Here is a 19,798-nt window from a genome sequence, read left to right as displayed (position 1 = left end):
AGACCACACATACATTAGTCGGAATGGAACAGTTTGGATAATAGGTCCTCCTGAAACTTTTTGTACGCCTGTTCATAATATCTTAAAGAAAGGCACCTGGTCCAGCCGGGGGTTTGAAAACCTGTAAACCTAAGGATGCCTGGGACTATTTCATCTCCAAGGAAATACTAGAGTAAATCATCAACTGCACAAATATTGAAGGCAGAAGAGTGGCTGCTTTACGTGGAAAAACGTTTCGTTTGCTGAAATGGAGGGTTTTCTTGGTCTTTTATTGTTTTCTGGTGTTGAGAAGAGTTGGGATGCCCCTATTAGATAATTATTCTTGGATGAAAAGGCAAATTCTACATGTAAGGCCACCATGTCAGTAAACAGATTTGAGGCTATAAGGAGAATGATTAGATTTGATGACAGGCATACCCGTGAAGCTCGATCTGCAGATGACAAACTTGCAGCTCTTCACTATGTATGGGAACTATTTCTGGACAAGTGTAGAAATAGAATGATTCCCAATGATTCGCTCACAGTTGATGAACAGCTAGTCCCATTCCATGGAAGATGCAGCTTCACCCAGTATATGCCCTCTAAACCAGCCAAGTATGGCATAAAAATATTTTGGTTGTGTGATGCTACATCTGCATATGCTTTAGATGGAATTATTTACACGGGAAGGAAGTGCCATGAACCTATTCAGGAAAATCTTGGATTGAATGTGGTGAAAGATCTTGCTAAAAGCATTGAAGGATCGTAAAAAAATATTACTGTTGACAACTTCTTTACTAGTGTGCAGCTGGCAGAAGAGATGCTTCAGAAGCAAATTACAGTGGTGGGAACAATCAAACAAAATAAACCAGAAATTCCTAATGAGATGAAACCATCTGTCTCAAGAGCGATTCATTCCTCTTTGTTTGCATTTAGAGGTTTCATTTCAATGGTGAGTTATGTTCCCAAAAAGAAAACATCTGTAGTTCTCATTAGCACAATGCGTCACGACAGAAACATTGATGAAACTCATGCAAAGAAGAAACTTGGATATAATAAAGTTCTATAACTATACAAAGTGTGGAGTAGATCAAATGGACCAGAAAATTCGTTATTACACTTGAAGAGACAAACAAGAAGATGGCCGTTTGCATTATGGATGAATATGATGGACGACGCAGCAATGAACAGTGAAATTTAATTTTACGACCAACATCTGACATACCGTAGTGGAAGAAGTGATAAAAGGCATTTATTCCTAAGAGATTTAGCAGAGGAAATTGTAAGACCACTAATGGAACTTCGTATTTAGATCCCTAATCTTCCAAAGAAAATCCTTGATGCCATGCAAAGGTGTGGTGTTCAAAAAGATGTCATATTGCCGAACCAACTACCTGTTTCAGGAAAAAGTAGAAGATGCAATTATTGTCCATATAATAAACACAGGAAAAGTGCTATGACACGCATTAAGAGTAAAACCAACATTTTTAAGGAACATGGTGAAGTTCTTTGTGCTTCTTGTTCATCACATGTTGAAAACTAAGAAAAATGCTATTTTATGTTAACAATGAATAATAACTTTTTGTCAAAATATTTCCTATATACATAATATTGTGAATAATGAGTATGTTTTAATTAAAGAAATTGGTTGTAACAAATGTTATAAAATGTAAACTGCAACTTATAAGTGAATTAATAAAATTATTTGTATATGTTGTATGTAAATGGATGTATCTAATAAAAATTCACTCTTAGAGTTTTATTAAAAAACTAATAAAATGTTAATCAGGCCCACCAGATCCTGTTACTGTATCTTAGAAATCTTTCAACATGACAATAAATTTGACAGAAATAAATTTAGCTCCAAATAATGATTATATGAAAAGAGGAAGATTTTAAATTAGGGCAGGGCCTTGGAGGCCCTGCATATGCATTCACGTGTGTTTTCGGCACCATGCATCCTAGGGTTAAGTGCAAGTGGTGAAACCATCGAGCCGGGGAGCGGAGGGGGGGGGGGGGGTGAAGAGTGAAGAATGTAGTTGAAAAGCAATATAGTGATAACTATTGATCTTACTTTTTTTTTTTTTTTTTTTTTTTTTTTTTTTTTTTTTTTTTTTTTTTTTTTTTTTTTTTGGTATGGTGACGAAACACGCCCAATACCCGAGTGTGTTGTATGTGGTGGAAAACTCAGTAATGCTGTTATGGTTCTCAGAAAAACTGAAGTGTCATTTGTCAACAAAACATTCCTCCCTGTTAAGTGAAGATGTGAATTGTTTTCATTGGTTGCTGGATCAAAATAAATAAATAAAACAAGTGAAGCTCATGACTATATTGATACATTTTTCGCAAAAAATACAGGAAGCTAGCTAAAAGGTAGCCGAACTTATCACAAAGGCCAAAAAAACCATCCACAACAGCAGAAATGTTTTTAATGCCCATGATGTAAAAAATGGTAAAAATAGACCTTGATTCAGAAGCTGCTACTGGAATTTAAAAATTCCTCTCTCTACTGACACAATCAGCCATCTGGTTAGTGACATGTCCAGTGATGACGATGACATTTTGAAGGAGAAAATAATCACTTCAGAGCAAGTCCACTGATACTGGTAGTTAGCACAATTTCTTTCCCACATAAGGTATTTTGATGGGTTTGTAACTGTAAGTGACTCACTTTTTGCACAGAACCACTTGAACGAGCAACTCTTGAAGAAATATTTTGTGTGACTAATGAATATTTGGTCTATAAAGAATTAATGTGGGAGAATTGTGTTAGTGTTTGTACAGAATGAGCTGCATCTATGACAGGCCAAGTGAAAGGATTCGTGGGTAAAGTCTGCAAAATAAATCCTTACTTATAAACTGACCTTGTCTCATACACTGCAAAGCCATTGTTGCAAGGTTTTGCATTCTTCTCTGAAAATTCTGATGGAGGAAGTAGTAATTGAATTTCATCAAATCAGGGCCATTTAAACATGCAGTTTTTTAACATTTTGTGTCAAGAAATGGGGTCACAGCACACTACACTCCTGCTACATACAGAAGTACAATGATTATGTCGTGGTAAAGTTTTAACACAAAAATTTGAACTTGGAGATTAAGTACTTGCACTTTTGCTACTGAGTGACATAAGTATGTGGATTTATTTGCAGATGATGAATGGGTATCTAAGTTGGCATATCTTTCTGATGTTCTTACACACTTGAATGAATAAAACAGAAAAATGCAAAACAGAAACAAAAATATTCTGATTAGTATGGATAATATTCAAGTATTTGTTAAATTTGTGGATAAGACAATTGAAAATGGATTGTGCGAGTTGTTCCCAACTGTATGGCTCTTACTGATGATGAAAGGTGACGACGAACTTAATTAAAAAACATTCAGTATTCTTGCAGCAGAATTGCAAAGAGTACTTTGGAGAGAGTGTTGAAGATTTAGAATGAGATTGTGATTTATTTGTTGATTTCAAATATCTCCCAAATAATTTAGGTTTAGGCTTGCAAGGGGAACTAGCAGATCTGAAAGCAGATGGGATATTGAAATCAAAATTTTTCAAAATGGCTTTGGATACATCTTGGTTATCAATAAGCTGTGAATACCCAGCTATCTCTAGTATGACAATTAATGAGCTATTACCATTTTGAACTACATATTTGAGTGAACTGGGCTTCTCGACATTAATTAAAATTAAAATGTCAAAGAGAATGAGACTCAAATCCACCGATGAAGAAATGAGGCTTGCTTTGTCAACAAATCAACCATCTGCAAGCAGCTTAGCTAAATGTACAAGTAGTGTTATTTACTTTAAAATTCATATCAGAAATTTCTATTTTCTACAGTGAATGAAAGTTAAAGATTTGTTAATAAATGAATGAGTATATTCCTGTTTTATAATAATAATAATAATAACACAACAATAATGTAATAATTCATAATTATATTAAGATTAACAGGATTTTGAGGGGACAGACATTTTGGTGTGCCGTGTTGAGCCTAGGCCCGTCTGGATATACCGTGAGTAATCGAGGGTTCTGAGACACTGCTTTAAGATGTGAACCTTTTGTAACACCTCATTTCAAATGTTACCAGTTTCTGTCTACTGATCCAAGCTTTTGTATTTTTGGCACAAAATAATGAACATATTTATAACACTGATAAGAAACTCTCTATCCTCCCCAGCCCTCCCACAGTTGTATTCCGCCACCAAACTGTGGTCAAGAGACAGCTGAACTATCCAGTTGCTTGAACATGTGGGAACTCGCTTCGCAACATATCCCACATTCCCATAATCCTCCTGGCCTCAACCTTCACAATTCCTGTCCTCCACCCACCTATCCCCTTCCCTACTTCCACTCATGCATTCTATCCTGTCAACAATCCTATGTACACCTTTCCTCTTCTTGCAGCCCTTTTTTTTGTCTCCACCACATCCCTGCAAGCTCCCACAGGCAGCATTAGCATCTTTCCCTACCCCTACTCTGCTACTCTTCCCCCTCCCTACCTCATGTCCTCCTTGACCGACACCACCACCCTAACCATAATGCTGCTCATGTCAGATGCAGTTGGAGTTGGGCCTTAGTGTCTGGAGGCAGTGGCCATTTGTGTGTGAATCGTTCTTGTGTGAATGAGTGTGAGTTTTCTACTTTGGAAGGAGGACCTTGTCTGAAAGCTTAAAACATCTCTAGCCTTTTGTTCCATTGTGCCTGTCTTGTGACTCAGTGCCCTAGCAATCTATCCCTTCCGTATTGTTGACAATTAAAAAAGAAATTTTTGAAGTAATGCCAGGTTTGAGTTGTATAAGCCATCTGAATTATGATGCAAGGGCACCTGGAGATGGTGTTTCAATGCCAGTAATTAATGCTAGAGGACAGGTTAAACAAACTGTACTTGCAAAATGATTTACTGAATGTCTAGGTAACTGGAACTTGTTCTACTTCACATAAAAGGTGACAGGCAAGACATGAAAAACTTCTCTTTATAATGTATAAGATTTTTGCCAAAAATTATGACCAACTGCCTATGGAAAACAGGATTGCAATTTGGCACAGGAACTAGCTGGTGGATATTACTATACAGACAACTCTCAAGTTGTAACAGAACTATGGAATGGATCAGTGAGTGTGAATTACCACTTTGGCTAGGATCCACAAATACTGAGAAACTTCTGGACTAAAGTTTCAACAAATTGTGCAGTTACAGTCCTGGGACAGTAAGAAACAGACTGAACTTATGTAAAAGTAGCTAAGAATATATACATCACAACTGGATCCTTTTGCACAGGACACGATTCAGCATCACACATTCAATTATTGTCATCACAGACATCAGTCTACAGTAGATCAGCTTCACACAAGACTGCATGAGGCCAAACTTTCTGAAGGAAGCAAGTCATTGCTGCAACTGGTTCTGAAGAGGAATAAATAAAATGCTCTGATGTTAAGTGGCAGCGTAGCATAGTGGTTAAGGTACAGTCTGGGCATGCAAAAGATCTTGAGTTGAAATCTGATCACGTGATATAATTTTTTTTATTTTTAGTCCTTTGTCACATGTTTTGATTATTGTATTCTTTTTTTATTTGATCTTATTTGTTCATCCTTTCAGACTTTTTTCAGAGACACCTGCTGAGAAACACAATAGAGGCAATGAACATGCAAAGGCAGGAAAATGAAAAGACGCTTAAATGTTTCAAAAAATTAGGAGTAAAGAACTAAATCAGTCGGGGAAGCTGACAGGATTGTTGGTATGCCACTTAGGCTTTGACACAAGCCAAAAAAAAAAACATAAAAAGTACCAGTGGTTAGAGCAGTGGAATTCTAGCTTAAGTAAGAATCTAATGAAGTCATATCACAGAAAAAGGAAGCTGGAAGGGGGGGGGGGGGGGTGAGGAGGGGTTGCAAGAGGAACCAATGAAGTTCTCTGCTGGATTCTAAGAAATAGCAGAAGATCGCAACAATAATTTAATGTAAGATGGGTACAGATGCTTACAGCTGAAGACTGTAATGGTGTGGAAATGCCTAGAGGAGACCTTTATTCAGGAACAGACATTGGACAGCAGCAAAAGCTGCTGATGATTGTGATGAAGTAATGCTGCTAAAATGGAGTTGCTTTTGAAATACAAAAAGCCATTATCTCCTATGTAGACATGAGTGTTCAAAAGTTGGGTAGTAATGTATATAAACTGAAATTTATCGCCACTGAAGTGTTGTACTTTTCTGGGTTAGAATGCAGTGTGGCAAGTGACCTAATCATTACCATGAGCCTATTATTCATTAAATTAAAGAGGTGGTGTGGAGGACATCAAAATCCAACACACAACTGCTCTGTTTTAGATCTCCTGCAAGTCATTTCCTACTGTCAAGTAAAAAACTAATAAATTTTACCAAGAAACGACCCCCAAAGATAAAATAGAATTGTAATTATGAAAAGAGGCAATACTAACATAGTTCACTGACAATTCAAATGAGGGAGATGCAATACAATGCAGCAACAATAAGAAATGGCTCCAAAACAATCTGAACTCTCATTCTGGAGTAAATCAGCTCATATTTCTGTCCGCCCATCCATATATAAGTTTCCTGTGCTTTCCATAAATCGCTTAAGGTAACAGGATGGTTTTTTTGAAAGGACAGATGTGTGATTTCTTCTCCATATTTCCCTAATACAAGATGGTGCACCATCTCTAATGACCCTGTTGTTGATGAGATTTTAAACTGTAATCTTCCTTTTGTCCTTAATTTACACACTGTAACATTTAATCCAACTGGAAACATTTAATTGTTGCTGTGTTTACCAATCTTAATGGTAGGCTATAAAACAAACATACAAATCTATACATCATGATTTTAAACATGGCTGCGGCAGCAACTGTTAAAATTCTTCACAATAAAGAATGACAGCCAAAAACAGTTGCAGGATAAAATTTTTTTATTAAAATTCTTGACCAAGGTTTCGGTACATATAAATATACCTTCATCAGAAGTAAAAATTCTAAAATTACATCATGCAATGGAGAATAATAAAAACAATTATGCCAAAGGCGTCGTCAATAATTAAAACATCATCTCCATTTGTACAACATGTGTCATGGGCACAAGGTCAAAGCGAACAGTATTAACAGCATTACAATGCTGTTAATACTGTTCGCTTTGACCTTGTGCCCATGACACATGTTGTACAAATGGAGATGATGTTTTAATTATTGACGACGCCTTTGGCATAATTGTTTTTATTATTCTCCATTGCATGATGTAATTTTAGAATTTTTACTTCTGATGAAGGTATATTTATATGTACCGAAACCTTGGTCAAGAATTTTAATAAAAAAATTTTATCCTGCAACTGTTTTTGGCTGTCATTCTTTATTGTGAAATCTATACATGATAAATAAGCAGGTTGTTCTGTGTGTGTACGGCTGATTAGATATTTTATAATGAGGCAGTGAGAAGAAAGGTAGATCAAATTGTAGCCTGCAACCATTATTGGCATGGCAGGTTGGCAGAGAAATGAGTTTATTTTAGTGGTTTATGATGAAGAACATCTAAACTGGAATTAGTGGAACTACAGCAGTTAACTATGACACTGGAAGTTTTCCTTGAATCACGTTACTTGTGATAATGCTGACACAGTGACATGTGAAAACCTGTACAACCTCAGCACTGGAGCGTCCCAGACATCGGACTCATTACCTGGCCATGATCAAGTGGGCAGATGTTAAGTATATTGCTCATCATGCATTTCACAGTCATGTTGACAGCCAATATAAGATCTGACAACATCCCATTTTCAAACTGCGCCATTCACCGTGTCAACAGCAGTGCTCTCTCTCCAGCACAGACGCCATCTCTAATACAATTGCTCATGAGGGTATCATCAAGCTATGGGGAAACTTACTTTTCCAGCTTTGTAGTCAGCTCTCACATTTCTTCTTCTTATTAACATATTGTAGAAATCAATGTCCGGTTTAATACCACTTTTTTTCATGGCAGACATCAGCTCCTGCAAAGAAACTTTGATAAATAACAATGCCAATAGTTGCTATAGTCAAGACAGCTTAAGAAGATCCCTAATAGCTAGCAGCACTATTGTCAGCTTTCAACTGTGAAGCACAAATGGCTGCAGGTGTAAATAATAGCCATCTATACAGCTGTGAGAACAATGCGGAACTGCCATTGGCACAACAAAATCACATTATGCTATTGGAAGCGTGTGAAGCTGCTGTGTCCAGCCCACTGCAATTGCCAGGGATCACCTTACATCAACTCAACTACAGTAACCAATGTGTTAACTCTTTACATCAACTTTATTTTCTTTTCTTGATTTAGTCATCTGTCTTTGACCACCATAAAGCTACTGAAATTGTCATAGTTTGGACAAAGTAAATAATACTCAGCTAAGGTAATCAATGAAACCTAGATAACAATAAAACACTATAGGAAAGGTAACAATAAAAACATAAATTTACAGATAATAAGAATGGTTAAGTGCAGATATGATGCCAACAGATTTTACCTGACATGTACATGTTGATAACCATCACAATGAGTCCTGGGAAATGAAGACAGCCAGTGAGGAGCGAAATGGAGGTAGGCATTAAGATTCTAGTTTTTCATTTATTTCCCACTGTATACAAAGCTGCATTTTGACCATGCTTTCAGCAACAAAGATGCAATGGATACTAGAAGTGCTGTTTGGTATGAATATAACTGCTGTTTGTTTCAGTCTTATTAGTTCCTAACTATAACCTCAAAAATCATCATATATTCTTAGTAAATGACGAAGCATTTTTATCAAGCAAGCTGTGCAGTAGAGTTCCAGCCAAACCACAGTCTCTGACATCGTAACATAATAATAAGAAATTGCAATCTACTTGTACCTACACAATTAGGTTGTGGGCTAATGACATTTTTGTAAATTACAATTGTTGTTGTTGTGGTCTTCAGTCCAAAGACTGGTTTGATGGAACTCTCCATGCTACTCTATCCCATGCGAACCTCTTCATCTCCGAATATAAATCCTTCTGAATTTGCTCACTGTATTCATCTCTTGGTCCCCATCTACGATTTTTACTCCCCCCCCCCTCCCCCCACACTTCCCACCAAAAGTAAACTGGTGATCCCTTAATGTCTCAGAATGTACCCTATCAACTAATCCCTTCCCTTGGTCAAGTTGTGCCACAAATTCCTCTTCTCCCCAATTCTATTCGGTACCTCCTCATCTAATCTTCAACATTCTTTTGTAGCACCACAAATCGAAAGCTTCTAGTCTATTTTTGTTTAAATTGTTCATCATCCATGTTTCAATTCCATACATGGTGACACTCCATACAAATACCTTCCGAAAAGACTTCTTAACATTAAATCTACATTCAGTGTTAGCAAACTTCTCTTCTTCAGAAATGCTTTTCTTGCCATTGCCAGTCTACATTTTACATCCTCTCTACTAGGGCCATCATTGATTATTTTGCTGCTGCAACACCAAAATCCATCTACTACTTCAAGTGTCTCGTTTCTTCCTCTGATTCCCTAGCATTCCCTTATTTAATTTGGAAACATTCCATTATCATGATTTTGCTTTTGTTGATGTTCATCTTATATTCTGCTTTCAAGACACTGTTCATCATGTTCAACTGCTCTTCCAAGTCATTTGCTGTCTCTGACAGAATTACAATCATCGACAAACCTTAATGTTTTTATTTCTTCTCCCTGAACTTTAATTCTTTTTCCATTTTTTTGTTTCTTTTACTGCTTTTTCAATGTACAGATTGAACAACATTGGGGATAGGCAGCAACCCTGTCTCAACCACTATTTCTCTTTCATGTCCCTTGACTCGTATAGCTGCCACCTGGTTTCTGTACAAGTTGTAAATAGCCTTTCACTACCTTTATTTTATCTTTGCTACCTTCAGAATTTCACAGAAAGTATTCCAGTCAACATTGTCAAAAGGTTTCTCTAAGTCCACAAATGCTATAAATGTAGGTTTGTCTTTCCTTAACCTATTTTCTAAGATAAGTCGTACGATTAGTATTGCCTCACATATTCCTACATAGAAATCTTCCCCGAAGTTTGCTTCTACCAGTTTTCCCTTCTTCTGTAAAGGATTCATATTAATATTTTGCAGTCATGACTTATTAAACTGATAGTTTGGTAATTTTCACACCTGTCAGCAACTGCTTTCTTTGGAACAGGAATTATTAAATTCTTCAAGGGTAGTTCGCCTGTCTCATACATCTTGGACACCAGATGGAAGAGTTTTGTCATGGCTTGCCCTCCCAAGGCTATCATCTACCCCCAGGGCTGTTGGTGTGTGCACCTGTCCCTGGGCCTTTAAAGTGGAGGCTATGGTTCATGGACAGATCAACGAAACCTTCAAGACAGTTGTGCGAAGAAAAACAGAAACAATAGTGCTTGCTGGCAATACATCCTTCTTCTGAATCCTGAGAAGAAAATGTTTTGTTCTTTTGCGTTTCACCAAATGTAGCTGTGAGGCCATGAAAATAGTGGGACACTTACTGACCCACATAAATATCAGCTTCAAAACATCACCATTTGACAGGCAACTAGCAGAAAACCAACTGTGTCCGTGTATACAGAGAAGAGAGATATGTGAACCTTCTTTTCAACAACATCACCGAATACCACAGAAAAATCCTTTCTACTAATGAGGAACATTTCAGAAGAACTTTTTTGGCATATTCTTTTTGCATCCGCACATCATTATATGACTTCACCTTGGAATTACACTGACTCAATATGAGTTATCATCAATCAAAAAATTCTTAACGTAGGCCCACAATTAAACACCACACTGACATATGCATGAATAACTTGTCAACCTTATAATCCATAATAACCAATTTTGTGTACATTATCTGGAAACCTTCCATGTTGACAGACATTAAACACAGCTCTATTAAGCTACAATATTTTGCTTAGAAAAAAAGAAATTAATTCTGACACTGCAGACTATCACAACATCAGAATGAGCCACAGAATATATAAACATCTAAAATATGTGCTAACTGCAAATAATATAAATCCCAAATTCCTATGAGACAAACGAAATTATTAGCTAACTTTATTTACAAAATGTAGAAAGGTAAAAAAAAAATCTATGACATAACAATAAAAATTAAATATAACTTAGCTTCATACACGAGTCAAAAGAAATGAAGAACAATATTCTCATTTGCTAACTGCATGTGACTCACAATTGGCCGTCTCGTCACCGTAATCTTACCAACATCTAAGCGTGATGCAGAAACCCCCAACACCATAACTGCACTTTAACCATAGGAGTCAAAAAGTACAGTCCTCCTTTGTAGAAAATCATGATTTCCTCAGTTGTACAAAATATATATTCTTATTGCCAATTTAGTATGACATTCCTGAAAATCATTAATGAGACAGTGTTTGCTTGTAAATGTAGAGCACTTAAATGTTTAGTTTCCAACTATACATACCTGTTTTGAGTTTTGCTTATTTCTGATAGTGGGAAGGTCATAATTTGTATGTGATGTGTAGATGTTCATGAGCAGGCTGCCTAGAAAAAGATGGAGAGAGAAAGAGAGAGAGAGACAGAGAGAGAGAGAGAGGCATTAACAGATAGAACCCAAAGTATGATACAACTCAAATTCCCTTTTGTGACAGAAGATTCAAGACTGTTCTGCTATGGAATCTAATGAACAACTTCTAAAATTGACATGAGGCATACTATGAAGGCCATTTTTTTAAAAAAAAAACCTCCGATAGGCTATAAATAAAAGACAAGTTCATAGAAAACAATTATTTTCTTACCACAAGTTTTGTACACTTGTGGTTACTTTTCAACCTAATCACTGAAATGACTGAGACATTTATCATACCTGTGGATAAGCTTTGTAATACCCTCTTCAAAAAATGTTGCCAATGAATTCAAATGAGCACTGACGTTGTTTTGAAGATCTTTGCTGGTTTTCAAGTGCTGCCCTCCTGCCTTCAGCTCAGGGAAAAGGTGAAAGTTGCTGGGTGCCAGGTCAGGACTGTATGATGGGTGATGAAAAATGTCCCATTGAAATTGTTCAAGGTGTTGTTTGGTTGTGCCAGCATTGTGTGGATGAGCATTGTCATGGATCAACACAATTCCTGAAGTCAGCATACCTCTTCGTTTGTTTTGAATGGCTCTCCACACACGTCGTAAAGCAGCAATGACAGTGGTTCCAGGCTGCATAAACTTTACAAGCAACACACGGCAGCACCAAAACACGGTAGCCATAACCTTTCTGTTGTTGAATGTTTGTTTGAAGTTTTTTGGTTTGGTTGGTGAATTTGGATGCATCCATTGTTGTGACTGTCATTTTGTTTCCGGTGTGTCGTTTTGGATCCAAGTTTCATATCCAGTAGCAACTGATTTCAAAAAGATCTCTCCTGCATCATGATAATCGTCGAGGAAATTCAAAGCTGGTGACTTTTGTGGGCACAAAGTTTTATGTAGCTAGCCTAAATGTTTAATAACAATAGAGTGTATGACAGATCTTGAAACTTCCAGAATTTCCATACACAAAGCAGTTATGGTGAACCTATGATTTTTTCTAACCATTCTGTCAACTTGTTCAACAAGGTCGGCTGTAACGACAGACTTGCGTTCTTGGCCCCCTTCATCACACACGTCATTTCGCCCATTCATGCACAACACCATCAGTCACGAAGTTATCACCGTACACTCAGCTCATTCTCTGATGAATTTCTGCTGCACTATTCCCTTCTGCTTGCAGAAGCTGAATTACACTTTGTAATTCACACTTGGCAGGAGCAACAATGACGGCAGCCATGTTTATGTGGCTGCAGTGCAATGCAGACTGATGCCTTGAGGTCAGCAGTGGCGAAGTGTGTAGTGTGAGAGTTGCGAAGTAGCCTACAGTGCATGTCCACTTTTTGCCGCTCACATAGCTCCTATACTAAGTGATCAGAGGTTGAAAAAAAGTGGCCCTCGTAAGTATAAAAAGGTGGCAAATACAAATGGTGTATATTGTAGTAACGCCCTTTCTGAAAGTGGAGAAGAAGCAAATGACTTAACTGCAGGGCCACCACACTCTTTACAGCCTTTACACAGGTAGCGTACAATATAGACTCACAGAAAGTCTACTTCATGAAAAAATTATGTTTTAATACTGTAATTCCAGTGGACCTATATGAGAAGTCGTGTCATGTTAATTTTCTGTTAACTTGTACTTTATTGTGTATATATCTGGCAAACTGCTACCTTAATTTCAGAACATGTGGGAACAGATGAAGATGTCATCTGAACTTTATGTTGAGTTATCTGAGTTAACTGTACGAAAAGATCACTGATCATAAATGCCAAAATCAACTGACTGTGTTAAAAAAATACACTTTTGTCTAATAATTACAGCCAACAAAGAAAAAAATGTCACATAAAAAATCAAAGTGTAAAAGTGTTAGTGGCAATCTCTTTGGAGGGCTTGAACCTTAATCCCACGATGAAAAACATTTGTTCGCATTATCAATTGGAACTTTTTTCTGCAGCACATACCTGATTTCTATCAGTCATTTGGCTTCAAGTAAGATAGCCAGTCTTTTTTTCCCCACATCTCTTTGTTTCTACTACCTTCTTCTGGTGAACCCTGCATTCCTTTTTCCATCCTCCAATAGCTAGCTTCCCTTGTTCACATTTCCCTTTATCTTTGACTTCTTAACTGCACCCTCTGCCACTGCTAATTCTTTGGATTTTGTAATTTTATCCATTTCTTGTATCTCATTAGTAATTTACCTCTCTTACTGTGTCTTCAATGAGCAGAAATATTCAGTTACTTTCCAGTCATCCTAAAATTTAATTTTCTCCAACTAATTACTCTCCCATTTTCATCACCACAAAAATATTGACTATAAATGGTAGTGAATGAGTAAGCTACTGAACAGCTGTCAGTCTGCTGCCACCTGTCAGGTAAAAGTTTCCTGTATCATTATTTTGCTGCAAACAATTCAGTCAGAAGGCCAGTTCCAGATTTTTACTTACATGTTCTGCTGTAAGTGTCTGTGGAGTACAGTCTAACAATAATGTGAATGTCTTTATATTGGGTGTCACATTCATATATTCCATGTGGTCAAGAACACCTATGTATCCTCCCAAGAGAAGCAGTCTGTAAAACAAAAATGTTCTTTCATCTAGAATGTTGATAAACAATTTAGTGCAGATATTGTAGTATAAGGAAAAAACTCACCTGTCTTCAGGTTTTGTGATTTCATTGAGGGAAATAACATTTCCTAAATGAGGTTTTGCTGCCAAAAGATTTGGATTAACTTGTTTGGAACATATGTCCCCACTAAATTCTATGTTTCCTTTCCCTTCACTGGAAACAGCTATGGGGGCATGAACAACATGACTATGCTCAATGTTTTCTATCGTCCTTTCACCTCTTGTAGCAGAAACTTCAGGCAGCCTTACTGTGCTTATGGAGCAATTTTCATCTGTCAATGGAATACCAATCATTTTTACTTCTCCTGAATTTTGGATCAATTTCTGAAACAAAGACACAAAATATCTTTGCAAAAGAATACAAACAACCGGTCTATGTTAGACAAGGTTTTTTTAAGAAATAATTAAATATGTACAACTGTAAAATATTCTTGAAAGCAGTCAATTATTTAGCAACGGAATACAATACACCATATTTCATGTGTTTCCTGTAGGACTACAGGGTAAAATTTTCCATCTGCATGACAAAGATTACTTTCTCCTTGAAACCAAAATGTGAGACTCTGTCCCTCTTCATTCATGGCCAACTATCCTATTCAGTCTCTGTGAAGTTTCATTTTATACATAACTTTCCATCTGTAATCAATACAAGTTAACTTATTTTTCCATAAGCTACTAATGATGTGACATTTTGCAGCTGCCAGTGTTTGCGGGCCCCCAGTATGTAGTCTGAATAAGAAAATCTTTTCAGCTACAGTTTCATGTTGCAGATTAGACATACTTAAGAACACTCATATGTTCTTTGCTAACTATCTACAACACAATGATATAGAAATGCTGACCCGGTACATACCTTCAAGAGGTAAGATTCCCAAATCTACCAACAGAAATGTTTAAAACAGAAGACAACACTCCTAGCTATCTAAAAAAAAAAATGTTCCCTCTTCTCAGAGGAAGAGAAGGGGTGTAACACCTTGTTGGTGATAATGTCATTAGAGATAGAAAACAGTCTCAAAAGGGTGGGGAAGGAAATCAGCTGTGTTCTTTTCAAAGGAATCATGAAGGCATTTGCATTAAAAACTTCACAAAAATCACAATCTGGGTGTCCTATTTTCTTTTTTTACTATGCTTGCTATCAATCAGTGGGTTTTATTTTTACAATGATCTGCACCCATCTTTAAATCTATAAATAAGAAAATAAAACTAAATCAAACAATGGAAAATCCAGGATGGAATGTAACAATATTATGAGAAGGAAAGTTGCGGGCCACATCAAACCAGTCAGAAGACTGATGATGATGCACTGAGCGAGGTGGCGCAGTGGTTAGACACTGGACTCACATTCGGGAGGACGATGGTTCAATCCCGCGTCCGGCCATCCTGATTTAGGTTTTCCGTGATTTCCCTAAATCGCTCCAGGCAAATGCCGGGATGGTTCCTTTCAAAGGGCACGGCCGACTTCCTTTCCCGTCCTTCCCTAATCCGATGAGGCCGATGACCTCGCTGTCTGGTCTCCTTCCCCAAACAACCAACCAACTGATGATGATAAAAAAAAAGTATAATGAAGACATTAACAAAACAATGGTGTAGGCACATGAAGCAGCTGCAGCCAGTGTACAGAAACTGTTTCATAATTTCAAAGATATTTTCATGAATGTCTGCAAATGAAATTGTTCAGTATGACACTACAAACACAGTTCATTTTTTGTTTTCATTTCTAATAGCAAATTGACAAAATTAATATCTGGGCAATGTTGGGTTTGTGAGCTACCGGCAGTACAAAACAAATGATGCATTGTTCATAAGTATTACGTATCCCATGAATTTTCCAGCACTGCAGATGAAAACAGCTGTAGAAAAATTTTAATTGCTATGATGGAAACCATTTATAAGTGAGGCTGAGTTTAATCACTTGGCCAAATGGTCTTAAAGATGGCCAAAGCGGAAGTTAATAGTCGTAGACAGATGTAACTGTTCTCAGATCCCAAGCATGCCCAGTTGTAACATGGACAGTCCAAAGTATTTGCAATAAATGTCCCCCAAATGTCGTTAAATGCACCAACAGAATTATATCACAGTACCACACATAGCGAGAGTCATCATTAATACTTCAGTCGGTCATGGACTTAAATAGGTTTGCTTGCAGATAGAAATGAGACTGTGGCAGCAGCCACTTGGGCCTTAATTGAGTAGTTGGCTGGCTTACATTACCTGCGAGCTGGAGATATTGTGTTGTTCCCCACTCATAATGACTCCACCAACACATCTGGTAACATTACAAGACTGTTACCGCTATTTTCCACATATTCCTTTCCTCTCCAATTCTGCACACAACCTCCTCATTCCTTACCTTATCAGGTCACCTAATTTTCAACATTCATCTGCAGCACTACATCTCAAATGCTCTAATTCTCTTCTGTTCTGGTTTTCCCACAGTCCAAATTTCACTACCATACAATGCTGTGCTCTTAATGTACATTCTCAGAAATTTCTTCCTCAAATTAAGGCCTATGTTTGATACTAGTGGACTTCTCTTGGCTAGGAATGCTCTTTTTGCCAGTGCTAGTCTCTTTTGATGTCCTCCTTGCTCCGACATCATGGGTTATATTGGTGCCTAGGTAGCATCTACTTCATAACCGTCAATCCTGATGTTAAGTTTCTTGCTGTTCTCATTTCTGCTACTTCTCATATTTTTGTCTTCCTTCCATTTACTCTCAATCCTTATTCTCTACTGATTAGACTGTTCATTCCATTCAGCGGATCATGTAATTCTTCTTCACTTTCACTCAGGATAGCAATGTCATCAGTGACTCATATCATTGATAGCCTTTCATATTGAATTTTAATCCCACTCCTGAACCTTTCTTTTATTTCCATCATTGCTTCTCCGATGTACAGATTGATTAGTAGGGGTGAAAGACTACATCCCTATCTTACAACTTTTTTAATCCGAGCACTTCGTTCTTGGTCGTCCACTCTTATTATTTCCTCTTGGCTTCTGTACATATACTTCATGTCTCTCCTACAGCTTACCCCTATTTTTCTTAGAATTTTGAATATCTTGCGCCATTTTACATTGTCAAATGCTTTTCCCAAGTTGACAAATCCTATGAATGTTATGTTGATTTTCCATTCGTCTTGTTTTCATTATCAACTGAAATGTCAGAATTACCTCTCTGGTGCCTTTACCTTACCTAAAGCCAAACTGATCATCATCTAACACATCCTCAATTTTCTTTTCAATTATTCTGTATATTATTCTTGTCAGCAACTTGAATGCATAAGCTCTTAAACTGATTGTGTGACAGTCCTCTCATTTGTCAGCTCTTGCTGTCTTTGGATTTGTGTGGATGATATTTTTCCAAACATCAGATGGACTGTCGCTGATTCACACATTCTATACACCAACATCAATAGTCGTTTTGTTGCCACTTCCCCCAATGATTTTAGAAATTCTGGTGGAATGTTATATATCCCTTCTACCTTATTTGATCTTAAGTCCTCCAAAGCTCTTTTAAATTCTGATTCTAATACTGGATCTACCATCTCTTCTGAACTGATTCCTGTTTCTTGTTCTATCATATCAGTTAAATCTTCCCCTCTCATGGAGCCCTTCAGTGTACTCTTCTGCATTTAACTGTGGAATTCCCATTGCACTCCTAATGTTACCAACCTTGCTTTTAATTTCACCAAAGGTTGTTTTGATTTTCCTATAACCTCAGTCAATCCTTGCGATAATCATTTCTCTTTCAATTTCTTCACATTTTTCAAGCAGCCATTCCGTCTTAGTTTCCCTGCACTTCCTATTTGTTTCATTCCTCAGCAACTTGTACTTCTATATTCCTGAATTTCCTTGAATATTTTTGTATTTCCTCCTTTCATTGATCAACTGAAGTATTTCTTCTGTTACCCGTGGTTTATTTGCACTTACCTTCTTTGTACCTATGTTTCTCTTTCCAACTTCTGTTATCACCTTTTTTTAGAGATTTCCATTCCCCACTGCCTACTGGGCTATTCATTATTGCTGTATCTTAGACAACTTCAAGTGTATCTCATCATTCCTTAGTACTTTCGTATCCCACTTCTTTGCATATTGCCTACTCTTCATCACTACTATATTGTGATTTGAGTCTATACCTTGCCTTACAATCCAGTATCTGATTTCGGAATCTCTGTCCATGATGTAATCTAATTGAAATCTTCCCATATTACCTGGTCTTTTCTAAGTATGCCTCCTCCTCTTGTGATTCTTGAACAGAGTATTCCCTATTACTAGCTGAAATTTATTACTGAACTCAATTAGACTTTCTTCTCTCTTATTCCTTGTCTCAAGCCCATATTCTCCCATAACTGTTTCTTCTAATCCTTCCCTTGTAACTGCATTCCAGTCCCCCATGACTATTTGATTTTCATCTCCCTTTACGTTTTGTATTACCCTTTCTCTATCTCTTAATCTTCAGCTTTCGACTTCGGCATATATACCTGATTTATCGACGTTGGTGTTGGTTTGCTGTCAATTCTGGTAAGAACAAACCTATCCTATTACTGAACTGTTCATAGTAACACACTCTCGACCCTACCTTCCTATTCGTAATCAATCCTACTCCATTATATCATTTCTTGCTGCTGTTGATATTACCCTATATTCATCTGACCAGAAATCCTTATCTTCTTTCTATTTCACTTCACTGACCCCTACTATATCTAGATTCAGATAGCTTCCCTACCACATTTTAGCTTCTGACATTCCATGCCCCAACTCACAGAATGTTATCCTTTTGTTGGTTTTTCAATTTTCTTCTCATGGCCACCTCCCCCTTGGCAGTCCCCAGTCCCCTCCGAGAGATCCGAATAGGGGACTAATCCGGAATCTTTTGTTAATGGAAAAATCATCATGGCACCTTTTCAATTACAGGCCACATGTCCTGTGGATACAAGTTATGTGTCTCTAATGCAGGTTTCCATTACATTCTGCATGCTCATGCCATTGATCATTGCTGATTCTTCCACCTTTAGGGACAGTTTCTCACCCCAAGGACAAGATAGTGCCCTGAACATCTGTCCGCTCCTCTGCCCTCTTTGACAAGGCCGTTGAGGGTGGTTCCTTATGTCGGAAGTACTCGGCCACCAATGCTGATTAATAATCAAAATTTAAGTGGTGGCACATTTTGAACCAGGGATGAAGGATATTTTGATTACTAATCAAAGACACTAACCCAAAACCTCTATAGGGGGTTACTGTTTTCACCTGCAGCCATTCACACTTCACAGTTGCAAGCTGTCAAAAGCATGACCAGGCATCAAGAATTTCCTTAAGCTGACACAACTGTAGGAGTGTCCCCCATTTTCTCCCCCATTACCTCCTGGTTACATGATCTACCCATCTAATCTTCAGTATTCTTCTGAAACACAAGATTTTTAAAAGCTTCTATTCTCTTCTTGTCTGAACTGTTTATCATCTACATTTAACTTCCACACAAGGCTACACTCCAGACAACTACCTTCAGAAAAAAAGCTTCGTAACACTTAAATCTATATTCAATGTTAACAAATTTCTCTTCATCAGAAATGCTTTTTTTGCTGCTGCCACGCTACATTTTATACCCTCTCTACTCTGGCCAAAACTGG

At 37.4% G+C, this 19,798-nt stretch overlaps 1 protein-coding gene across 1 annotated transcript in view; it reads right to left on the bottom strand.

Moving 5' to 3' along the window:
* The window catches only part of LOC126175254 (pentatricopeptide repeat-containing protein 1, mitochondrial), a 78,251-nt gene that overhangs the window by 6,308 nt on the left and 52,145 nt on the right, over positions 1-19,798 (bottom strand). The window contains exons 6-8 of the mRNA XM_049921896.1: positions 14,196-14,494; positions 13,991-14,114; positions 7,870-7,974 (exon numbers count right to left, since the gene is read on the bottom strand). Of these exons, the coding sequence (XP_049777853.1) occupies positions 7,870-7,974; positions 13,991-14,114; positions 14,196-14,494 (528 nt within the window). The remainder of the gene's footprint in view (positions 1-7,869; positions 7,975-13,990; positions 14,115-14,195; positions 14,495-19,798) is intronic.

Source organism: Schistocerca cancellata, chromosome 3, assembly GCF_023864275.1.
Source record: "Schistocerca cancellata isolate TAMUIC-IGC-003103 chromosome 3, iqSchCanc2.1, whole genome shotgun sequence".
NCBI lineage: Eukaryota > Metazoa > Arthropoda > Insecta > Orthoptera > Acrididae > Schistocerca > Schistocerca cancellata.
The sequence above is the reverse complement of the archived record's forward strand: the minus strand, read 5'-3'. Positions and strand labels throughout refer to the sequence as shown.